The sequence below is a fragment of the Oreochromis aureus genome, linkage group 18 (assembly GCF_013358895.1).
Source record: "Oreochromis aureus strain Israel breed Guangdong linkage group 18, ZZ_aureus, whole genome shotgun sequence".
Classification (NCBI taxonomy): Eukaryota; Metazoa; Chordata; class Actinopteri; order Cichliformes; family Cichlidae; genus Oreochromis; species Oreochromis aureus.
The window spans coordinates 28,225,944-28,247,997 of NC_052959.1; the positions used below are offsets into that span (position 1 = coordinate 28,225,944).

At 39.6% G+C, this 22,054-nt stretch overlaps 1 protein-coding gene and 1 long non-coding RNA gene across 3 annotated transcripts in view; one reads left to right on the top strand and one right to left on the bottom strand.

The window, feature by feature from the left end:
* Positions 1 to 2,923, top strand: part of LOC120434548 — a 31,088-nt gene extending 28,165 nt beyond the window's left edge. The window contains exon 3 of the long non-coding RNA XR_005609166.1: positions 2,739 to 2,923. This is a non-coding gene — a long non-coding RNA (uncharacterized LOC120434548). The remainder of the gene's footprint in view (positions 1 to 2,738) is intronic.
* On the bottom strand, positions 653 to 21,601 carry LOC116331655 (ABC transporter F family member 4-like). Of its 2 annotated transcripts, XR_005609165.1 has the most exons (15): positions 21,378 to 21,601; positions 19,568 to 19,626; positions 15,029 to 15,168; positions 13,795 to 13,979; positions 11,341 to 11,565; positions 9,624 to 9,746; positions 9,299 to 9,389; positions 6,571 to 6,641; positions 5,632 to 6,454; positions 5,306 to 5,465; positions 4,711 to 5,084; positions 3,262 to 3,335; positions 3,056 to 3,102; positions 2,930 to 2,976; positions 653 to 2,481 (listed from the first exon to the last, which is right to left on the bottom strand). XR_005609165.1 is itself a non-coding variant. In XM_039602791.1 (14 exons), exons 1-13 carry the CDS (start codon positions 21,480 to 21,482, stop codon positions 2,941 to 2,943), a joined length of 2,466 nt encoding a protein of 821 aa, XP_039458725.1. In that variant the 5' UTR covers positions 21,483 to 21,601; the 3' UTR covers positions 653 to 2,481; positions 2,930 to 2,940. The 2 variants fall into 2 exon arrangements, 1 of the variants encoding a protein (XP_039458725.1); XM_039602791.1 differs by lacking the exon at positions 3,056 to 3,102.
* Positions 21,602 to 22,054: the final 453 nt, after the last annotated feature.

Genomic DNA, 22,054 nt, shown 5'->3' on the forward strand with positions numbered 1-22,054 from the left:
CTGGTTAAACAGTGCAAATAATCTTACTGCTCAGGTCGATTTGACTGTATTTAATGGGGCAGAAATATGAACCTTTCATTTCTGTGAGCTGGGATAGGCTAGAGCATCGTCATGACCACGAATTCAAGAAGTGGTTTTAAAATGAATAAATGTAATATGAGTGGACCTAAAATGAGTTTCAGCTGCATGCAGCCAGCACACACATCACGCGAATGTTCCTCATGTACATGTATGTTTTATTAATGCAGTTAAAGGGCATGCCTCCGCGTAAAGTCATGTTTCTGACTATATTCAGTTCAACGATCAGTGTTACACGCTGAACCAGCTGCTGATATTGAAAAACAAACAAAAAGAACAAAAAAAGTCATTTTAAGGGAGAAAACATTTTATTGACAGAAGCTACAGGACAAAACACGAACAGAAATGTAAACTGATAATCTGACAACTGTCGACACTCATGAGACACTGAGTTGCTCATAATTTCCTTAGACTTTACAGCTGATATTGCGAGTATTTACTTTGATCAGCAGTCCAGAGCGCACATTGTAGAGCCACTTCTTAATCTTTTGAACTCATAGATTTGCACCATATTCTGCTACAGTACCAAATTCATTTGTTTTTATCTCATAGGGAATAAAGATCTTTAAAAAAAAAAAAAGCATACCTGTTATTTTTCTTTTAAACAGCAACAAATGTTTAGGAAATTATGAGAAAATTTTCCAAGGAATAATCCATAAATCACAACAGGATTTTGTGAAATTGACCCCACTCAAATCTAATTCAGGACAAATTAGATTTGAACTCTGGTTTATCGAATGTCACCATGTGACGTTCGCAAACTGCCCCGCCTATTGACTTGATGGATTTCTGTTTCAGAGGGAAAAAGGCTGTTTGTGTAAGAAAGAAAGAAAGACGGCGTCACCAGCGGCGAGTAAACACAGACACCGAGTGTGGAAAACCTAATTTCTCCTCATAGTTCTCAGAATCGATGTCGGCATCGGCTCCAAGCTGAGTCTGCTTCGCTCACAAGTTCAGACACCAAATAAAGCCAAAGTTTCAGAGTGCTTTATTTGGTGTCTGCTTTATTAGTTTTAATAAAATAAATTGCAATTGGAAACAAAATAACTGAACCACAACCAAAACATTTCTTCCAAAAATGTGAAGTTTTTAGGGTTTGGTTAAAGCGATCGACTGTGAAACAGACGTGAGAAGCACTTAAATCAGCAATGATGGATGCAGAGGTGAAATGATTCCTGCTGAGCTTTGACAGCACAAACCTTATAAACAGCATCACATTTGGGTTTAATCGCCTAAGAAACAAACACTGCTGTGTTGACGTGATGCCATTTGCTTTATAATTTAATGCCAAGTTAGATCAGTTTCCCAGTGTGACTTTCACCGTGAATGTGGCATGAACACAGCACGTGTAACAGTGTGGGAAGGAAAACAAAGAAAATGACTGCCGCTGCAGAATTAAAGCTATTAACGACCGGCATCCTCGAAACGTGCTCATCGTTAGAAACAGCAAATTTAAGCAGTTAAAGTTGCACAAAGATTCCTCAAACAACAGCAGCGGGATTTAATCAGTTGCATAGCTGATGGCCGATAAAGTTCGCATCATATGCACATCAGAACAAAACTACATATTCTACCTCAAACAAACACAAATGCTGGTTTATCAATCAGTTCACATAAAAAGAAAAGAACTGACAAAAAAGAAAATCAACCCACCTTATTAGCTTATTTCTAACTCAAACTCAAAGATGTGGAGGTTTAGTGAGCCCCTCTGACTGTAAGAAGACACGACTGTGAAAGTTCCCCCTTCATAAGTTTTTATCAGTGCTGAGGAGATGCAGACTGCAGCTTTGAAACTTAAAGACGGAGCTGCAGTCGAAACGTATTAATCATCTTTCACAGCCTCCAAACATCCTCAGATCCCATCTTCTCTCAGTTTTAAACTAACTGCAAGCTGACTAACTCGAGGGCCATTTTACTCCAAATGATTAAACAGATAAACTGTGATTAAAAAAAATTAATAGCAATTCTGTTAATAATCTGATTCTTTGATTTAAATAGAAATTTATGTTTCACTTGCGTGAATTCTTTCAAACGGCAGCTCATTTAAATAATTTCTTTAATGAGACTTTAATGGGAAAAGCTTCCAGTTAAAAAGGCTGCGCTGAATGAAATGCATAATAAAGTCATAATTTGACTAATTACTATGCTTTTTTTGTTCCTGGCAGAGCAGGTCTGCCTCCAACAAAGCTTTAAAGCCGAATCTGCTAAATAAAGGGGGATTTAGGGTGTGTATTGTGCTAAATTCACAGTTTAGGAACAAAGGGTAGTGCGAAGTTACTCTCAGCACCTCTCAGAAATCTGTTTCTCGTGGAAAAATGAATCTCAGACAGAATAATCGGGAGAAAAGACGCTGACATTTTTAGGCTTTCAGGGCCAAGTTGCAGTCATCCTCCTGAGTACGCCCTGGGAAGAAAAGGGAACATCATAATTAATCCTCAGTAAACAGACAATGATGCCGCGTCTGCTGTAGAGAGAAACCAGACTTATGCGTTAAGTTTTAGCTACTATCACTAAATGTTTTCAGTGGTTCTAAACAACTTTCTGATTCTGTTTGTTTGATGTTTTCTGAAAAAGCAGCGCTGCCTGAGGCTGCAGTGGCGTTCTGAAATGAAAAAATTTTAAAAAAGCACGTTTTTTTTTTTTTTTTTTTTAAATCACAGGTGAGATGACCCATGAACACGGCCTCTGAAGAGCCTGTGAAGGCACGAGCAACGCTTCATTTCACATAGAAAACACAGCGACTCGGAGACGGCCGTATAAGAGTTAAGCTGAACCTCTGAAGAAAGCAGCATTTTAAATTCACAAATTAGTTTCAATAAAGTTTAAGTGGAAAGCTGGAGCAGCTACTCACCCAAATTTAAATCAGTTTGTCTTCTTCTTGGAAGGTTTTTTCTTTTTCTGGAATAAGAAAAAAATCATAATATTGCTTAACTGCTTCTGCATGCAAATTTTTTGGAGAGGAAGCTTTAAGTTTTACTTTAAAATGCCTCGCAGCTAGATGAGTGCCAACACTTCTTCACAGATCTATAAAAAAAACTTTAAGCAAAGACCGAAGATTTCTTTTTCTTGTCTCTTCAAACTGTCAGTCAGTCTCATTAACGAGGGGGAAAACGTAAACGGCAGCGTACTATAGCTCTGAATATTTTAAAAGGAAGGATGAGAGTTTTCAGGAGTGTTTCTTACCCCAGAAACAGCTGGAGGAGTGTGTGTGTCTGCAGCAGGCTCCGCCTCTAGTTTCTCCTGTAGTCTGCTCTTCTCTGTGAATATCAGCAATTATGAAGTCATTTAAAGGAACTGCTGCACTTTGTGCTAGTGTGGTGTGTGGAACCCCTGCATGGTCATTTTTCCCCTCTCTGGATGATTGCAAGCATCATCTTGCAATAGTTTTCTTGCAATAGGAAAGCAGAGTTGTACTTAAGATAAACTGGGGAAAGCCAAAAGACATCTGGGCCACAGTTTCTTTTTTTTTTTTTTTTTAAAAAATGTGCTGGTCATTCTTTACGGGTGGAAATATTTGCTTTTGGCTCTCCACATGGGAATTTTGCCTGCAACAAAAACCTCCTCAAATGCAATTGGTCACTAGAACTCTGACTACAAAAAGAAACCAGAACTAAAAATCTTGTCTCTTCCCCTTCTGTATATGAATACACCAGTTTCTCTTCAGAGGTTATAAATATGATTCAATATCATGTAACAGACTACAGTGAGAGGGAGTGCACTCTCAGCTGTGGCTGCAACAGCACAAATGTGCAGCTCTGAGCTGAGAGAGAAAACTACAGCAGCTACGTCTTTGTTTTAGACGGTGTATGACGATGTATGAACCGAGGGGCGACATTAATGCACGATATGTTACTAATAAGGATTATTTTGAACCCTGATTCATGCAAAGCAACAAAAATGTGAGGCGATGGCCCCACAGTGGAAGATTACAGAGGGTAGCAAGTTGTCCTTCTCAGACATTAATGCATCAAAAACTAAAGACATGGTGATTTCGCTCCATCTCACCTGTGGTGAGGTTGTTGAGTTTGTGTAGCCTTGCACTGTGACTGTTAACAAGCTGACCTTTGAACTTTAGGTGGAAGCGCTGAAGAGCTCTTCTCTGTGGGAAAGCTCACCAGCCCATTTACTTTGATAGGAAGCTTTGTGGATTTTATGTAGACAGCATCTTTATGACAGTGCTTTATTACAGTTTAATGGAGTCTGTCCTGACACGCCCTTTTCTCAGCCTGTGCAGGTCACTGAACCTCAAAAGCCAAAAACAGGCAGTGAGATATAGTTAAAGTCTAAAGAACTGCACACTGTTGTGACGTAGTGTCCTGAAAAACTATGCACATCCTGACTGTCTGCATAGGAATTAAGAGGCTAAATAGCAGCTAGGTGTTGCTAATAAAATTGACTTAATTAACTAATCAAAAGCAGTCGGTCTGGAGCATTCAGAAGTATTACTGTAATGCCACAATGTTCCCATGAGTGAACATATCCCAGCAAGTTACTTATAAGCTCCATCGGTGCAATGCTCAGAGAAACTGCAAGAGCTACAGCTCAGACTCTACAGGCCTCAGTTAGCATGTTAAATGTTAAAGTTAAAGTCAGCGCAACATGAATACTAACTTAGTAAGAAGAAAGTCTTACTTGTTTTCTTAGCAGGCACATCTTGGCTCACAGTTACAGCTGAATTTTCTGCAGCTTCCTCGCATTTAACTGCCTTCTTTTTCTTTTTCTTCTTCCCTCCGTTTGAAGGCGCCGACGTATCGGCATCATCAAGAATCGCAGCACTCTGGTCATCTACCACACCGCTCTGATCCTCAGCCTGCAGCTCCCTCTTCTTCTCCTTCTTTGCCTTGGGAGGTTGGTTTTCCTTTGACGAATTTTCTTCTAGGTCAGCATGTTTTTTCATCTTTTTCTTCTTCTTTGGCGTTTCGTCCTCCTGAATGGGCTCAACTTTGGGTCTTTTGCTTGGCTTTGGGTGAAGCACTTCCTCTGTTTCTTCTTCTATGTGTCTCTGTCTGAAAAATGAAAGTAATCCTTTAACTTTTACTGTGATCTTGGTATCTTAAGAACCTTCTGCACATACTAAGAAGCACTAACGCTAGCATGAACCTCTACAGCACCAAAACTGAAACAATGATAGCAGCACCAAGTTCTACAATCGTTTGGCTTCGCTTTTGTTTCACGTGTAGTTTTATGAAGAAATATGACAAAGATATGAAGAGCAGAAACTACTCACTTCTTCCTCCTCACGTGGTTCTGATCTGCAGGTAACTTGTTGCTCTTCAACCTCATCGCCATCATCTCCTTCTTATGAAGTTTTAATCTCCTCTTCAGGCTGAGCTTCTTCCTGAGACGCTTTTTCTTTTTGGCCGAGGAGTCCAAAGAAGTCTTTCCCTCTGCAGGAGCAGGCCAAAACGAAAATAAAATGCACAATTAAAGTTATCTAAAAATCACACTAGATTTATCACCACTAATGATTAAGAGTAAAGGCCACATGAAATACAAGTTCATGTCTTATTAAAGGGGACTTTCAGGAAAGGCTTTTCCTCTCTCTCTCTCTACCTGTGGCTTCCATTTTCTCCTCTGTGCCATTACTGCCCCCTGCTGGTTTTTCTTCAGATTGCACTGCCTCGTTCTCCTGACCTCCTTCCTTTTTCCTCTTTTTCTTCTTCTTTTTCTCCTCCGTTGTCTCTGTCAGACTCGCAGGATTCTCAGCCTTCTCCTCTACTGCTCCTCCTGCCTCACACTCCTCCTCTTCCACATCTTTAGCCTTCTTCTTCTTCTTCTTCTTCTTTTTAATTTTGTTTTCAGTGACAGTGTGAGTTTCCTCTTCCTTCTCTTCTTCTTCGTCTCTTTCCCTTTTCCTCTTCTTAGCCTTCTTTTTCTTGTCTGGTGGAGCTAACTGAGACGCCTCATCCTCATTCTCCTGATCTCCGCCATCCTCTGTCACCTCCTCTTCTTGTATCTTTTTGTCTCTCTTTTTCTTTTTGGCAGACTTCCTAGGAAGAGGAGTGTCAGCAAGTGGATCCGGGGTGGATGCATCAGTGCTGCTGGGTGTGTCCGTGATCGATGTGTCTGCTGTTGACGTCTCAAAATCCTGTTTGCTCTTCCTTTTCTTTTTCCTGGGAATGCTGCGGTCTTTACAGGACTCGGCAGTCTCCTCAGGGGACAGCTGGCCGGTCTCTCGCTCAGCTGCTTCGTCATCTTTGACTGTGATGTTGATGATGATGGAGGCCTCTGGGTCCGATCGCTCTTCTGAAACCAACATGACTTTGATACCAGTTGGAGTGGCTGAGAGATCACTGTGGATCCCAGTGTCCACGGGGATTTTCAACATCTCTGTGTCTCCCTCCAGCTCCGATGTAAGAGCTACGACCTCTGACATCTGAGTGCAGAGATACATACGGGAAATAAAACATGCTGCATATACACAGTCATTACAGATAGTGCAAATGTCCTCATTATTATTCCCCATCTGCTTCACCGTAAATAGTGTATCACCTCAGATTTCTTTGTCTCCTCCACGTCATCCTCCACCTCCTCTTTTGGATTTTGAGATTCACCATCAGGGTCTGAAAAAGATTATAAAATGCCTACGTTAGATTACATTTGTAGTCTTTTGTACCCGATCAGAGCTTCAAGATTAGGTACATGACATGAGACTCAATAAAATCATCTTTTTAAAATCAGTCGACAGTCTATTACAGTGGCAACTGTGCAAACAGATATGTCTGAGCCAACAACGTAAAGTTAAGGCAGTTTTTTGGTTTGGTCATAAAAGAAAAGAAAAATAAGATAACGAGCGATTTTAAATTGTCCTGATGGGATCTCAGGATGGCTTCTGTCTGATGTATTGAGGATTAAAGTGGAGAGCAGAGCTCACACTACGACATGTTTGTGATATATCTAACACTTATTTGATGAGCATCTCCAGTCGTATTTTTTTCTTGATAGCAGCATCAGAACCCCACCCCACCCCCCACAGGAATCCAGCTCTGAAGCCTTTCTGCAGCAGATGTTTGGACTTGTCATAGCAGGGAGTTCAGGTCGATAATAATATTATTAACAAAAGGCTCCTTTCCAGGAATTTGTGCAGTTCAGTTAGTAAAATCCAGAGCTGCCTCCGTGTTTGACAGGTCAGAATGCAAAAACCTCCGTTTCTATTCAAACGTCATGTATCATTTTCAAATTTTTGGGTGAAAGATGCGATTGTTTTCCAGATGATTGCAACTCTCAGAGTAGTCATAACTCCGGCTTACTTAACAAGCTGTGACAAGCTTTACAAACTCCTCTGAGAAGTTACACAAGTGAGTGGCGTCGAAAAACAACTGCTGTTTCTCCGGCTTTGGCAGAAATCTGTCAAACTCTTTTACAAGTTTTGGCATTGATTCCAGCTGCCTCGGGGTAAAAATATTCAAACTTTGTTGGTTTTTTTCCTTCAGTAAAATGGTCTAAAACGTCTGTGCTTAAACAGCCGGAGATGACGTGCTGTCAATAAAAGGAAAAAGGAAAAAACAATGCCTTTTTTCTCCCTTGCAAATAAATGGAAAAAAGTGAATCCAGAGTACAGTTAAATGAAAAGCAGCGACGAAGCTGTGCTTTGTTGGAAACCGCTCCAACAACAACTCCCTTTTTGGAACTGCTTTTTAATATCAGTGAATAACTTTTAGGTCAGTTCGTCCAAATCAGCAGCCATTAAATGAAAAGAGAGTCGAGCCTCACAGCTGTGCGCATCCACCACAACAAGTCCAGATAAAGCCAACATCCATCTCCCCTTCTGTTCCCGAGGTGTGTCGTCACATCACCACAAGAAACGTGTTGAGAGGCGGCTGGATTCTCACTAGATTTGCAAGATCACAACAACCTGGCGTGCTTCATGCTAGACGAACCACAGCTGATTTAATCAAATGAGTGTCCTGCGAGGAAATGGCGAACACCAAGGTCACAGCTACAGATGTGCTTCAGGTGTGACAATATATAGTTTTTTTTCCCGGTTAATTAATCTTTTGGGGAAAAAAGAAAACTGCTGAGCAAAGCAACAGGTTGAAATGTGTCTTTCTTCTTGATGCTATGAAATATCAGTGTATACACAACTGTGAGTGCTGAAATCTTTTTTATTTTTGAGTATTTAGACCGTTTAGTCTTCTTCAGTTGAGAACATCTGGTTTTTTCGTTTGCCTTGACTTGAGCACTTCGTGTATCACAGTTTTCAGGTCCTTCAGCGGTGCAGCTGAATGAAAAACTGAAGACCTCGTGCCCATATGTTAGGAAGCGCATCCTAAAGCATATCCTACTTAACCTCAACTCTTTGTCATTGTGGCACAACAGCTTACAAAATGAACATCAAGCTGCCTGAGCTCACACTCCAAGTGAGAAGTAATGTTATACTTTTTTTTTTCTATTGTTGACTTGTGACGAAAAAAAGATGTCCAAGTAATCATAAATACATATTCAATTCAATTTTATTTATACAACACCAAATCACAACAACAGTCGTCTCAAGGTGCTTCATATTGTCAGGTAGACCCTACAGTAATACATACAGAGAAAACCCAACAATCATATGACCCCCTATGAGCAAGCACTTTGGCAACAGTGGGAAGGAAAAACTCCCTTTTAACAGGAAGAAACCTCCAGCAGAACCAGGCTCAGGGAGGGGCGGGGCCATCCATAACAATGTACAACAATAATTTCACACATAAAGATAAGAAGCTATAAAGATCAACCAATTTTAGAGATTACATGAATGTGTGTAATATTTTTTATAATCAATCATTTAATTATGTCGGTCATGAGCACGTGCATCTTCTCTTTGTCTTATGTAATCATATATAAGGAAATATGAATGTGTGGGTGCTCATAACTACAAATTTAGTGAAAAGTTTAAATCAATCAGTCAGGAGAAACATTCTGATTACAGATACAAGCCTAAGACAGATCTCACTTTTTTTCTTAAATCATCGACTTGCAGTGATTTTGATGCCTGAGCAGAAATGTGTAATTTTGAAACTCTTGTAACTGTGGAAACAAACCTGGACGGCAGATGTTATCAGATTGATTTTCATAATAAATAAAAGAAACCTGCTGCAGAGGCAGCCGCACTGAAGCCTCGGTTTCTTAACAACAGCTTGTGACTCTTGTCAGAGCAGTGAGAAAGAGACGGAAAAGATGCCATGCATTTAGGGGGAAAGAACAACCCGGTAATGAAAAATCTATTGGCTGTTCATACCTCCAGAGGGCGGGGCTTGACCGTCTCCTAGCTGGTCACTGGTTTCCAGAGCTGTCAAGCCAGAGGTGGTGGGCTCAACCAGGCTGGGCATCTGTAAGAGGTCAACAGAGTTCTTTCACCACCAGACATGACGAGTCAAGTTTTTACTTTTAAGATCTTTTGATCTTTTTACAGATTTGGTCCTTAGTTTAACTGAATTATTTAAATACTTTGTAATTGTAGTGAAAACATCAAAATATGCAGGCGCTTCAAGGCTGCACAATAAAAGCAATCACAGGTTCTGTACTCGTATCAATTAATATATGAATATGAATCAGTACTGCACCTCTCCTGCTGTGGCTTCTTCACCTTCTGGAGAATCGGCTTCACTGACTTCCTGAGTGGGAACATCTGTCTGCTGTGACGCCGAAGCTTCTTCTATGACTTCTGAGGTGTTTGTGGTTGCTTCCTGGAGAAAAACCGAGCAGAAAGATCAATTTAACTTCTTTATTTTAATCCTACAAGAAAACAAAGGCGAATTAATGCAGCTCATTTTTGTCAATAAAAGCTAAAATTGCACTCAAAGCCACAGTTAAGTCTTGGAAACATGGCTGCATCACTAAAGAGAAGTCAGATGGATAATGGTTTAAACGCTTCCAGCCTGGCGGCGCCGGTGCCAGCGCCGGCCAGTATCTGCTTTAAAACTCAGCCGGCACCATTTTCTGAAGTTTGCCAAGCATGGTGCACTCGCTGAAGAGGACAGCTGGGACTGCTGGGACGAAAATGAATGCAGTTTCATTTGTGTGTTGCATTTCTCGTGCACCAAATTAGATACCAGTGCAGGTGATAATCTTTAGTTTTAGGTCCAGCACACTCTCAGGTCTATGTTGATGTATGCATGCAGGCAATAATAACAAGAGGACTGATATTTGTTTCCAAATTTGCATTTCTGACGATTTATTGTTTTGCTGCTCTGGATTTCATGGAAGATGACAATTAAATTTAGATTTTTTTTTTTAACTAAAAAATAGTCTAAGACTTGATATAAACTAAACATCTATGGATGTGAGCATAAGAGGAACGAGCATAATGATCTTTGATGCATAGCACAGCAAGCATGCTGCACTAGTCTGTAAACAGAGCCAGATGTTTACAACAGTTTGGGCGACAATTAATTAATATTTGGCTGATCTGAGTTTTTGTTAACAGCTTTTTGATTGCTCATGTCCGATTTATTATTACTAGCGCTTCCATCTTCCCACATGCGAGCAATAAATCTTGCAAATACAACGCTATTTAACTGATCAAATAACATGAATTATTCATTGCTGGCTTTTAACAGTCCTGTTTTGACACTTGGAGAGATGAATGTTGCGAAATTATTATTATGGTAAAAAGTTGGCACCACAAATTCTCATCTTTATGCAAAGAAATCATAATTTTAATTTCTGTATGTTTTATTTGATCTTTTTCTTGTTGACAACTGGCACCAAATTGCTTGTTTAAACATAAATGCCAATTAAATCTGACGTTTCTGTTTCTGTTGGAGCTTCAGATGATTTAAACATGAATACAGAGATTTAAAATGCACCGACTTGTTGCTCGCACTAATTAAGAGCAACATCAAACACAGTGACATTTAATCGCAATCTTTCACGTTCCAGTAAAGTCCTAAAAAACTCACAATTCAGCAAAGAAAGGCTGCCTGCAGTGTTGACTACTGGAAGTGTAACAACACAAACAGTCCACTGCAAAATAAGTTTCAGCTGTGCAGAGGTGAGCTGAGGAGAAGGAGGCTCTGCTGAGCCAGGAATCAACAGCTACTCCCATTTTTTTTATGAGTGTGGTTTAAGGTGATTAACATTTCTGCTCATTGCAGAGCGATCCAGTGCGCCAGGATGAAAATTAAACATCACAGTCAGCCTTTAAAGACATCAAGGTAGAGTGAGTGATGGATATGTGCTCAAGCGTCAGTCGCATGAAAAAGGTTTGCGAGATATGATGAGATGAAAAGGAAAATAAATATCTGACACAAAGGTTTAAAATGAAATAGATGAACTAACCTGCTTCAGATCATCACTGCCCTCTTGATGCTCGTCTTTAAGGTCACCGCCTGAAACTGAGGCCTCAGCTGGATCGGGGACCTCTGATTGGTCCTCAGCCTGATCAGATAACACCAGGCTGTTGTTAACCTGGCTGGGTGCAGTTATTTCCTCAGCGTCTGAAGAGGCAGAGCTCAGGCTTTCTGCCTCATTGGACGCCTCAGCGCACACTTTAGTTGGAGCCGACTGGAAAATATGTACAGGCAGTTTGAAGAACTTGCATCCTGCTGTTTACTCAGAATATCTGCTAGTTTCAGGAAGACAAATCCAAGACACTTGAGGATCTTTTTACTGCTCTGTATCCCCCATTTATTGGAGACTATATTTCACTGCAAATGAGGTGCTATACTGAGAACAGTGTACAGGCTTCAGTACAGCAGCGTGGCTCATTTGTGTGCTTTTTACGTTTGGGGGAAACAATGCAACAGAGCAATTTTAAATACTTGCACACAGACTTCAAAGTAAAAAGACTTTAAACCTGTCGTGTCAAATATATTTGAACTGTATAGATAGAGACACCCTGTGTTTACGTCCCCTAGCATGCACAACAACAAACCCAGACATGCCTGAGAGCGATACTCGCCTGTCAGCCTCCAATGATATTTACTACATGAAAAGCGAGCTACTTCAACAACCCCCAACAAACCACACTACTTTGCAAAGTATGCAAAACAATTGTTGCCACTAAATATGGAAAAAAACAAACTTGTTTCGCAAAGTATGCAAAACAATTGTTGCCACTAAATATGGAAAAAAACAAACTTGTTTCACCACTTTAGGCAAAAAAACACCATCAAGTACAAACAGGCTATGAAGGCACGTGAGGAGGAGATGCTAGCAACTCTTTATATGCAATCCAAAAGTAAAAATATGACTCCACTGAGTGTCGCTGGAGAACTTGCTAGCTCCGCTCCACATCACAGGAAGTCCATTTTAATCCACAGAGAGCAGATTTAATTCAACCAGCTGGAGAAAAACTACAACTAAAAGAAACTAGAAATTCTGCTGAGTAGAAACATCTTTGCTGCTAAGAATGTGATGTGTTGTTGCTGTTGTACAGCAAAAAGAAAGCCGCAGTGCTTTTACCATTAGACACAAAGTAATCAGTGTTTCCAGCAGCTGTCAACAGAAACCATAATGAATAGTTCGCACAGAAACACGCACGCACACAATTTGTCTCCGAAGATTACCGTTGTCACACGCACACACATTCTGTGTCCACACGGCATTATCTGCTGCATCACTGGGCCAACACAAAAGACAAGACACAGACACACACACACAGAGCAGTAATAACAACAGAGGAAACTAAGAGATACAGGACAGATGAGACGAGTGGAAATGTGTCCGTGTGTTTCACAAGCGTATAACAACACTGCAGCTACTGTCCATCTATCAGCACATTATTACAGTGGCTGGACAACAGCTATGTGTGTTCATGATGGCACTGCTTTCCTCCTCCTGTAACAACGCTCAGCACTTGATACTTACTCGAACGCTTTTTACTTTATGCTTTTAACTTTAATGAAAACTTTAAAACATCAAATCCAAGTAAAAATATTCCTACATTAATGATCATTAACATGTTGCAGCTTTATCTTTCCCTGCTTGTAGTTATTTCAAGAGTTGCTTCATGAGATAAGACTTAAATAACTTGTGTTCACTTCATGCTTAATCATACACATTTATTTATTATTAATTAGATAAGGTCTGCTGGAGATTCCTCGCCTACTTTAATTAGTTTTCAGATGCTACTATTTGAAAAATATGATTGTTATCTTCAGGGCATAGCTTATTTCAGATTATAAATGTAGTGTTTGGGTGTCAGAATGTCAATATTATTACCTGTAAAAGCTAATCTGCTACATTATACTACTGCAGAAGCAGAACACATGGCGCCCCTTTGTGTCTGTTTACGCAGCTCTTTGGTGACAGAGCGAAGGATTATTAGCATGCAGACGTGCTGCAAAACTTTGCATAGGACCAACCACAACCACGCCTTCCTGCAGCTGCTGTTGTTGAGAAACCTCTTTTGGATTTAAGAAAACACATTTTTAAAGCTTAAGTCATGCCAGGAAATAAACTGTTAGCATCTTAGCTGAGAAAAAATATTCTCCTTCTTATCTTATCTTGTAATTTTTCCTGTGATTTTAAATGTACCATTTCAAGGCTACAGGATATCTTCTGGTTTTCTCGGTGCACGTGTTCATCAACACATCCTAAATACCAAACATTTACGCTGTGTTCACTGCGCTCATTGTTCAGTTTGGCTCTCTCATATGAAGCACACTTTAGCGATGACATAACAGGGGCTACACTAACTGAAAGTATTCTGTCTCCTCACTTTGAGAAAAAGGGGGCAAAGCTAGCACAGAAAAACTCAAACCCATTTTTCATGATATGTGAGATGTTCACCTCTTGCTCTGTTTTTGTTTCTTCCTCCTTTATCTTTTCTTCTTCCACTTCACTGTCAGAGGAGCCGGTGCTCTCGCTGTCAGAGTTTGTTGTTTGGGATTTATTATCAGCAGCCGGCAGCTGCTCACAGACACTCTCAGAGATGCTCTCTGCCTTCAGTGGCTCAACAACATCAGGCCTGGGCTCTGAAAGAGAAAATCAAATATATTTTAGACTGGCTTCAGTCACCAGTGCCAAGATTTGTAAAAGAAATAATAACAGAGTGAAAAAAAAAAGGATAACTTATACAATGCAAAGTTCAATTCAGTTTTCTTTATGTAGCGCCAAGTTTCCAACAACAGTTGCCCCAAAGAGCTTTCCAATGTAAGGTAAGGACCCTACAATATTAGAGATAACAGCCCAACAATCAGATGATCCTGTATGAACAAGTTACGAGACGTTACTCAGCAGCATTACTGAGGGATGTGTCAGGGTCAACCGATCTAGTAGTTACATTTCTTAAAAAGTGCAGGCGATGTGGGGAAGTAACAAAAAGTGTCCAGTTTGAACAAAGAAGGCAAGAATCTAACAATAAACAAAAAGGGCAGATTGAAGACTGATCTTAAAAGGAGAGAAACGTGTCCGTCTCCTGAATCTAAACTGTGAGCTAGCTGTGCAGGAGAGGGGCCCGAGAGCTTCTGACCATTTACAGCAGTGAGGTTAGTAACAATAACTCGACATATGGGACACATTACTCCAGTCATGGCAGAATTACACTGGCTTCCCATTTGCTACAGAATCCAATTAAAATTTGCACTGATTACTTTTAAATCACAGACAATCAATGGCTGTTACAGCTTCTCTGCAGTGTGTGCTCAAAGCACGGGAGCCATAATTTTACCATTTTAGTTCCAGCGCTGTGGAACAAACTTCAGCTTTCTGTTAAATTAGCTTTAAATTAGCATTAGATAAATAAATTTTTTTTGGCATTTCATTTCATGCATTTTCAGAAAACTAACTAATGAATCAGTTGTATGACTGACGGGTTGCTAAAATAATTAATTGCCAAGTTGTTGCTCTATTTATCTATAAAACATCAGAAAAAATAAAAAATTCTGGAAATAAATCATCATTAAACAAGCATTAATTAGATAATGTTTGATCCACGTAATTAAAGATTTCACTGAAATCAAACAGTGGCTATATTTTATCTTAACTACTGCAATCAAACTTAAATTAAAAACATAAAATTTACCGAGTGGAGGGTTGGAATCCACATCATCTCCTCCTGGGACAGTGGAGAGTCTGCTGTCTGCAGCCTCAGCTTTGATGCTTTTCTTTGAGTAACTGGACTCTTGCGACTCCTGTTTGGCATGCTGGGCTAGGGAGTACAGTCTGTAACACACAAAGACACACACACATTAATTACATTTCTCTCATTGGCTATGCTTATACATCAGGTAAAGCAACAACTGATGAGCTGAAAAATGCAGCCACTGCAAATCTGCAGTTCCTCCAGTGACCACTTGAGGCTGACTCTACAACTGAGTCTCAGACTCACAGATTCCTGTGTTAAAATGCCCAACTTCGGCCATGAAATTAACACGTTTACATGCTAGTATGAGAAGTATTTTTGGCCTCCATGTATGTTTTCTCCCTTATTTCAGTCTAAAATGAACTGGACCTGTGGACAGTCTTTTGCAATCATTTTAGTGGAGTTTTGCTGGTGCACATAAGTTATGGCGTGAGGTGCTCTTTCGCTGTCAGATGTAAAAACACAGACCAGATAAGAAGTTGATAACGCGTGCACAAGTTTCAGCCCAGAAAGTCTGAAATGAACTGTTTTTGTCCTCTGAGTGGGGTTTTAGTGGCATATTCTGCAACATCTCTGTGGAGTTCATATATAATTTGAAGCTTTTTCACCTCCAAACAACTTTTTCAAAATACGCGCTTTTTAACGGTTCGGACTCCTTCTGACATTTCTTAAGAGGTGGATGGAACACCAAAATAATTGTTAAAGAGCATTTGATTATTTTTTTTTTTTAGAAAAGGGCAATCATATTAATGAAGATTTTAATAAATGTAAATATGACAGATTATAGCCACCAGGCTAATACATCCATCTGCAGACCCTCTGGCAGGTTGGTGTTAAACACAAGTTAGTAAAAACATACAGAGACACTATTTACAGGTCATGTAACAGAGACAAAAACAGTCATCACATTATACTCAGAACAAACAAATGACAAGAAGAGTGGACACAGATGGACAGCATAGATAACAATAACGGAAACATCATCAATTATATTGCACAAACCCCAGTATTGCATATGCCCTGACTATCGTGATATTGTTCACCCATTGCACTAACAGTTGTCTCCCTTTTAGTAATACACCAACTCATTTTTTCAATGTCCAATATAAAGCATGATTATTAAACATGATCACATGTTTGTGTGTCCCTCAGCCGCCCTTTTAAGTGACTCTTAAAGATGGGTAGACTTGTACTTTCCTCACTGACAGTGGAAGACTATTCCAGAAGCTCACTCCCTGATATGACAGAGCATTCTGTGAAAAGGTGGTCTATGAATGTCAATTCACAATCACCTCTAACAGTGGCTCGAGTCAATCGAGACCCGCAACACTGCTAGATTTTTGTTTAATAAAATCACTCATTGGTGGAGGCGCCAGACCATAATATAACTTTGTATATTAGACAGGCAGATTTAAATAATAAAGGAAATTAGTAAAATTTAAAAATTGTATTTATCTAAAATTTGACAATGGTGATTCTAAAAAAAATCTTTTTTATCTAATATTTTCAATGCTCTTTTGTAACTACTGTCAATTGGCCCAATAAACAGAGAACAGTATAGGACCAACTTGTAATACAATATTCAATATGAGCCAGTATCAAAGAATTTTAAAATGTAATCGCTAACTGTGTCTGTTAAATACTAGGATATGTCTAAAGTTCAACTATATTAACATTTACATATTTCACTATTTTCTAATGTGTTTTTAAAGGATAATTTAGAGTCTAGTAGCGGTCCCAGATACTTTAAATTCCTCAACATTAATTAATTCTTGTGCACCCAAGCAAACTTTTACTGCAGCCACGGTTGTTTTAGGTTTACTAAAAACATTGATACGGTCTTTTTAAATTTAAGGCACAGGCATGAGTCATTCAGCCATTTTTGTAAATCATGTAATGCCAGTGAAAGCTGATGGGCTGCATCATCAGCAGTTTTGGCTTTAAAAAATAATCATCAGCATACATGATCGTGTCCACATTTTTGCACACATTAGGCAAGTCATTTACATAAAGTGAAAATATTAGGGGCCTAGAATTGAACCCTGGGGACACCTTCAAAATATAAGGTGACTTGCTATTCTTTATTTGCACACATTGTTTTCAGCATGATAGATAAGACTGTATCCATTTAAGGAGAATGATAACTAAAGTTAAATGACTCGGTACAGTTTCTAGACATGCTTGCTTAAGATGATTCACATTGTCTTTGCACTAGGATGAAATCAAGAAAACAGTCATATTCAACACAACTGCTCTTGTCTGTCAGTATTAATTTCACTCTCTCAACAAAAACACAGACAGCCGTTTCAGTTGAATGAAGAGTGCGCTAACGCAATCCGAATTGCATAGGGTGCAAACCCGGATAACGAGTCATTAAGATGTTTGATGATAGAATTAGCAACCCACTTTTCTGCTATCTTTGAGAAGATAGGGAGTATGCTAATAGGTACTTTTGCTTCTTCAACATCTTATGTGCAGCCCTGGTTCATATGGCTAATAATGTAACTTAAAGCCTGTGCTACAGTCTTCTGTAAGATTTTTACTGATAAGTTTCAAGTTTTCAAACTGTTATAACATCTCCCTCTGTATATCTGTATATCTCTAAGCGTCTGTGATGGAATCATTAAAAAAAAACATGGTGATTATACACTTGAGTCTTCAACAGCCAGATTACAAAAATCAAAAGGCGCACAACCGGCCGAAGTGACACCACAACAGCAGCGCACACCAGCAGCTGATACATCGTTTTTGGCATGTGCCACTGGCGACAGGGGGATGCGGTATGCAGAAAAACACCATAAAGTATGATTGGCAAACTGGACTTGGCAATCATATTCACTTCTCATTAGTCACATCAGGTTTCACCAGCACCAAAATGGCGAGCCTTAGTGTTCCAACACCCATGAATATGTGATGTTGCAGTGGCCACATCCATCTTTTTATAAGCACTCAGGCTCAAAACATCTCAAACTGTTTTCTTGAACACGAGTTCACTGTACTCAGATGGCCTCCACAGATCTGAATCTAAGAGACCGTCTTTGGGATGTGGCGGAACGGGAGACTCAAGCCACGGATGTGCAGCTGATAAATCTGCAGGAACTGTGTGATGCTATCCTATCAACATGGAAAATCTCTGAGGAATGTTTCCAGCACATCAATGTCACAAAGAATTAAGGCAGTTCTCAAAGCAAAAAAGGAGTCCCACCTGATACTGGGAAGGTGTGCCTAAATGGTCGTGAACGTAAACAAGCATTCAACTTGATTTAGCTATGCTTGGAAGCAAATAGCTAGCACAGCTATAGACTACACTGTTCTGTTTACATATCTTTACTCTTTATCGGTGCAGTGAAGTAATTCAATTCTGTGTCTTTCTCCATCTTAACCCCCAACTAGCCGCCCCTCCCTGAGCCTGGTTGTGCTAGAGGTTTCTTCCTGTTAAAAGGGAGTTTTTCCTTCCCACCGTCGCCAAGTGCTTGCTTACAAAGTGTCAGCTAATTGTTGGAGAGGTTAAGTGTATTCTTATTTTTTTTTATATTGTAGGGCCTACATTATAAAGCACGTTGAAGCAACAGGTGTTGTAAATTGATGCTATATAAATAAAATTTAATTGAATTGACCATCTTTTTTTTTTTTAAAGCCATTTCTGTGAATCTCAGAGGCCTATGAACTACAGGTTTTTGATCATTTTCATAGTTGCATTAATTACAATAGGGCTAAGTATCATTATGAGTACTTATCCCTAATGAGCAGCTGTTTGAAAAGAGTGTTTTTCTGACAATCAGAGGTACCTTATATTCAGGACATAATGATGTATTTTCGTTGACTTCCACAGATTTCTGTTATTTTAGTGTTAGATTCACTTTGGCAAATGAGCTGATGTCATTCATTTAGCCATTTATCTGATGCCCATTTAATCCTCATTAGGGAGGCAGGGATTTGAAGGTGATCCCAGAATGCACTGGGCACATGGCCAGGAAATCACTCACACAAACCGTACCAGTCGCATCCTGCTCATACAGACAGTGTGGAGTCCACAAATCACCTAAGCTGAGTGTGTCTCTGAATCGCATTACCTGCTGAGCTGTGACTCCAAAAAGCAGAAAGTCATAAAATGTGGAGATAAAGGAAAAACACAGGATGATGAGAAATGATTTAAGTGATCAATAGAAAAGTCTGAAACGAAAACAAGCCACTATTTATGCACTGCACTGGGCTTAATCCCATTTTAGACCATTAAATGATTGTTTTTAGGTTCTTTGGGAGCCAAAGAGCCCCATCCTGTTTTCAGCTACTGACATTTTTAATCTACACATGCTCACCTGTACAGTCAGTTTTCACAGGATTTGTAGAACATATAACAGTAACAGCACAAAGAATCTGATGTGTTACATTTTATAATTTTCCTATGATTACCTTCTTTTTGGTGACTTGTGACGTTATACATTTATGTATACAAGTGTGTAACTGGGTGTGACTTACTTCATCCAGCCTGTGTAGATATCATGTAGGGTGGAGGAGCTCTCCAGCGGTGTCTCCACCTACAACAGAACACACAACAGCCTGAGAAATACTGTGCATTTAAAACTTGCTCAGTGCTGATTCTTCAAGAGTGTTTTCAAAATACAATTTGTCCTTCTCAGTGATACCCTGAATGTTCTCTCTCTACTTCAGATAAACTTCCTGTGCGTCCCATAACTACATAGACAGAAGACAAAAAAAGAAAGAAAAACACAGATAGCAAAGGGAAATAGCAAATTTCCTGTGCTGCAGGAATGCTGCCACAAGCTTCCAGATGTGAATTCATGTAAAATATGCCAAAGAAGAGAGTATGATGAATACACAATGTTCACATGGAGGAGTGAAGGATACTCGTAAGTAAATTCTAATTAGACTGCTGCTGTAACTTCATTCAGACTTTAAGGTGTTGTATTATGCCCTTTCCAGCTCTCTTTTTATGTTTGAACTCTACGACAGTATAATATTCCTTATTTTTATGTTTTGGTGGAGCCCACAGCTCATCCAGTGTCTGAAAAACCCTTCCCCCTCTTTTTAATGGTTAGGAACCAGCCTATCCAGGGTTTACCCTGCCTCTGGCATTATAACAGCTGGAACAGGCTCCAGCTACCCTGCGACACAACGCTGGATAAGTGGTTATGAAAATGAAAAGAAAAGATAAATGATATCTTATAATGAGCTTCAGCAGAGCCCCTCAGTTAATTCACTCTCCCTTTAAGCCAACTTTCTTCAGATTGGCTGTCCCCCATAAACAGAAGGCCTGAACTGCAGGTGGGTGGGGTTTATGTACATGCATTCAGACCTGTGAAGCCAAAATAGAAAAGAACTGTTGCAAACAGAGAACCCCTGTGATTCTCTGTACCTGTACCGACTCTGATCTCATTTTTTGAATTTTTTTATCATGTTAAATATGAGCACCCACCACTTTAAGTATGAGCAACTTTTGACAATGACATTTTTATCTCATAAGGTCTACAGGAAAAGCTTACATCACACCTAAGCGCATGTTTCCTAACAGACAAACTTAGGAAGAATAAGACAATAAATTATTTTTTAAATTTCCCCTGTTAAAAAAAGAAAATACCAGAAAAGTTTATTTTACAGTGTCTGGTTGCATCATAAGGTGTCATCGGCACACTGACTGGATAATCAAGAGCTGCAGTGATTATGTCCAACAGTCCAAATACCCCAAATTCCAAAAACGAGCGAATTACAACGAAATATAGAGGAAAGCATCCAGGTCTCGTATTTGAAAAGTATGGAAGTAGAAGTTCATCTCAGCTGACTATTTAATATTAAAAAGCTGCCGATTATTTTTAAATTGATAAAAGAATCAATTAATCAGCTAATCACAGCAGCTCCAGAAGGTTTAGATAAAAAAGGTCAACTGTTATCACTAAACACTATGAAAAGGTGATGAGGTTTTGAATGGGGCGACAGCGTGCAGCATTAGGCCGCAGGAGCAGGGCTGCTTTGTGCAGCTCCTGTAACATAATGTTCTTTTCCTCCAGAAGGCCTGAACAAGGAGCCACACGCTTTAACGCACACACACACAGACTGAAGTGCATCTTACCGACAGCCACACTGAAGCAAACACACACACATCACATTTATATTTAAGTTGTTATATAACATGCAAGATGCGCATGTCAGCTGATGAAATCGCATTAAAAATCGTCCTTTAACTCACATTTAACTAACGTGTGTGAGCTAGAACCCAGTCTGCCGACTGCACGCTAAATATTGCACTGAAAATTCAACCCAAACTTCTTACCTGGGTAACGTGCTTCTCCAGCACCTGGGCAGCTTTCTGGTAGCCGTTCACCTTCAGGTGCTGGTAGATTAGAAACAGCAGCACGTCGTCCTCCTCTGAGGCCATGCTGTCCGACGGGACCGACTGGCAAACCGGGAAAAAGTGCAAATAATATTGACGGGTTATTTATTTACACTTCAGTACATGCTCGCTATTCGGCGTGTGCACATGTGCGCTCGCTGACGACGCCCCCCTCGAGAGGCAGCATGGGAAATTGAGTCTTGGGAAGAAAACGAAGCATAATTTGAAATTTACCAGTTTTATTAAAGAAAATTGTAACCAAAATATTAAAACAAAGCTTAAATGCATATATGAAATAGAAACATAAAAAAATTGGTTATTTCTGATTTCTTTATATTTTGCTAGTAAAATGGGAATTAATTGTGGTGATTTATTGAATCGTGCAACTATAAGGCAAAAATAGAGTTTGTAAAATTCTAATGAGCTGGGAAGATATTATTCTTTATGGCCACCTTTATTCTTTACTCAACGCAGCCTGAACTCTGTTGGGAAAGCTTTCTTGTCATTTCTCTAAGCTGTCTCCAGGAAGTCTCCACTCTTCTTGAAAGACATTCAAAGCTCTTCTTTTGGATGTTGGCTGTCTGTTTTATTCTGTCAAGATGACTCCATCATGATTC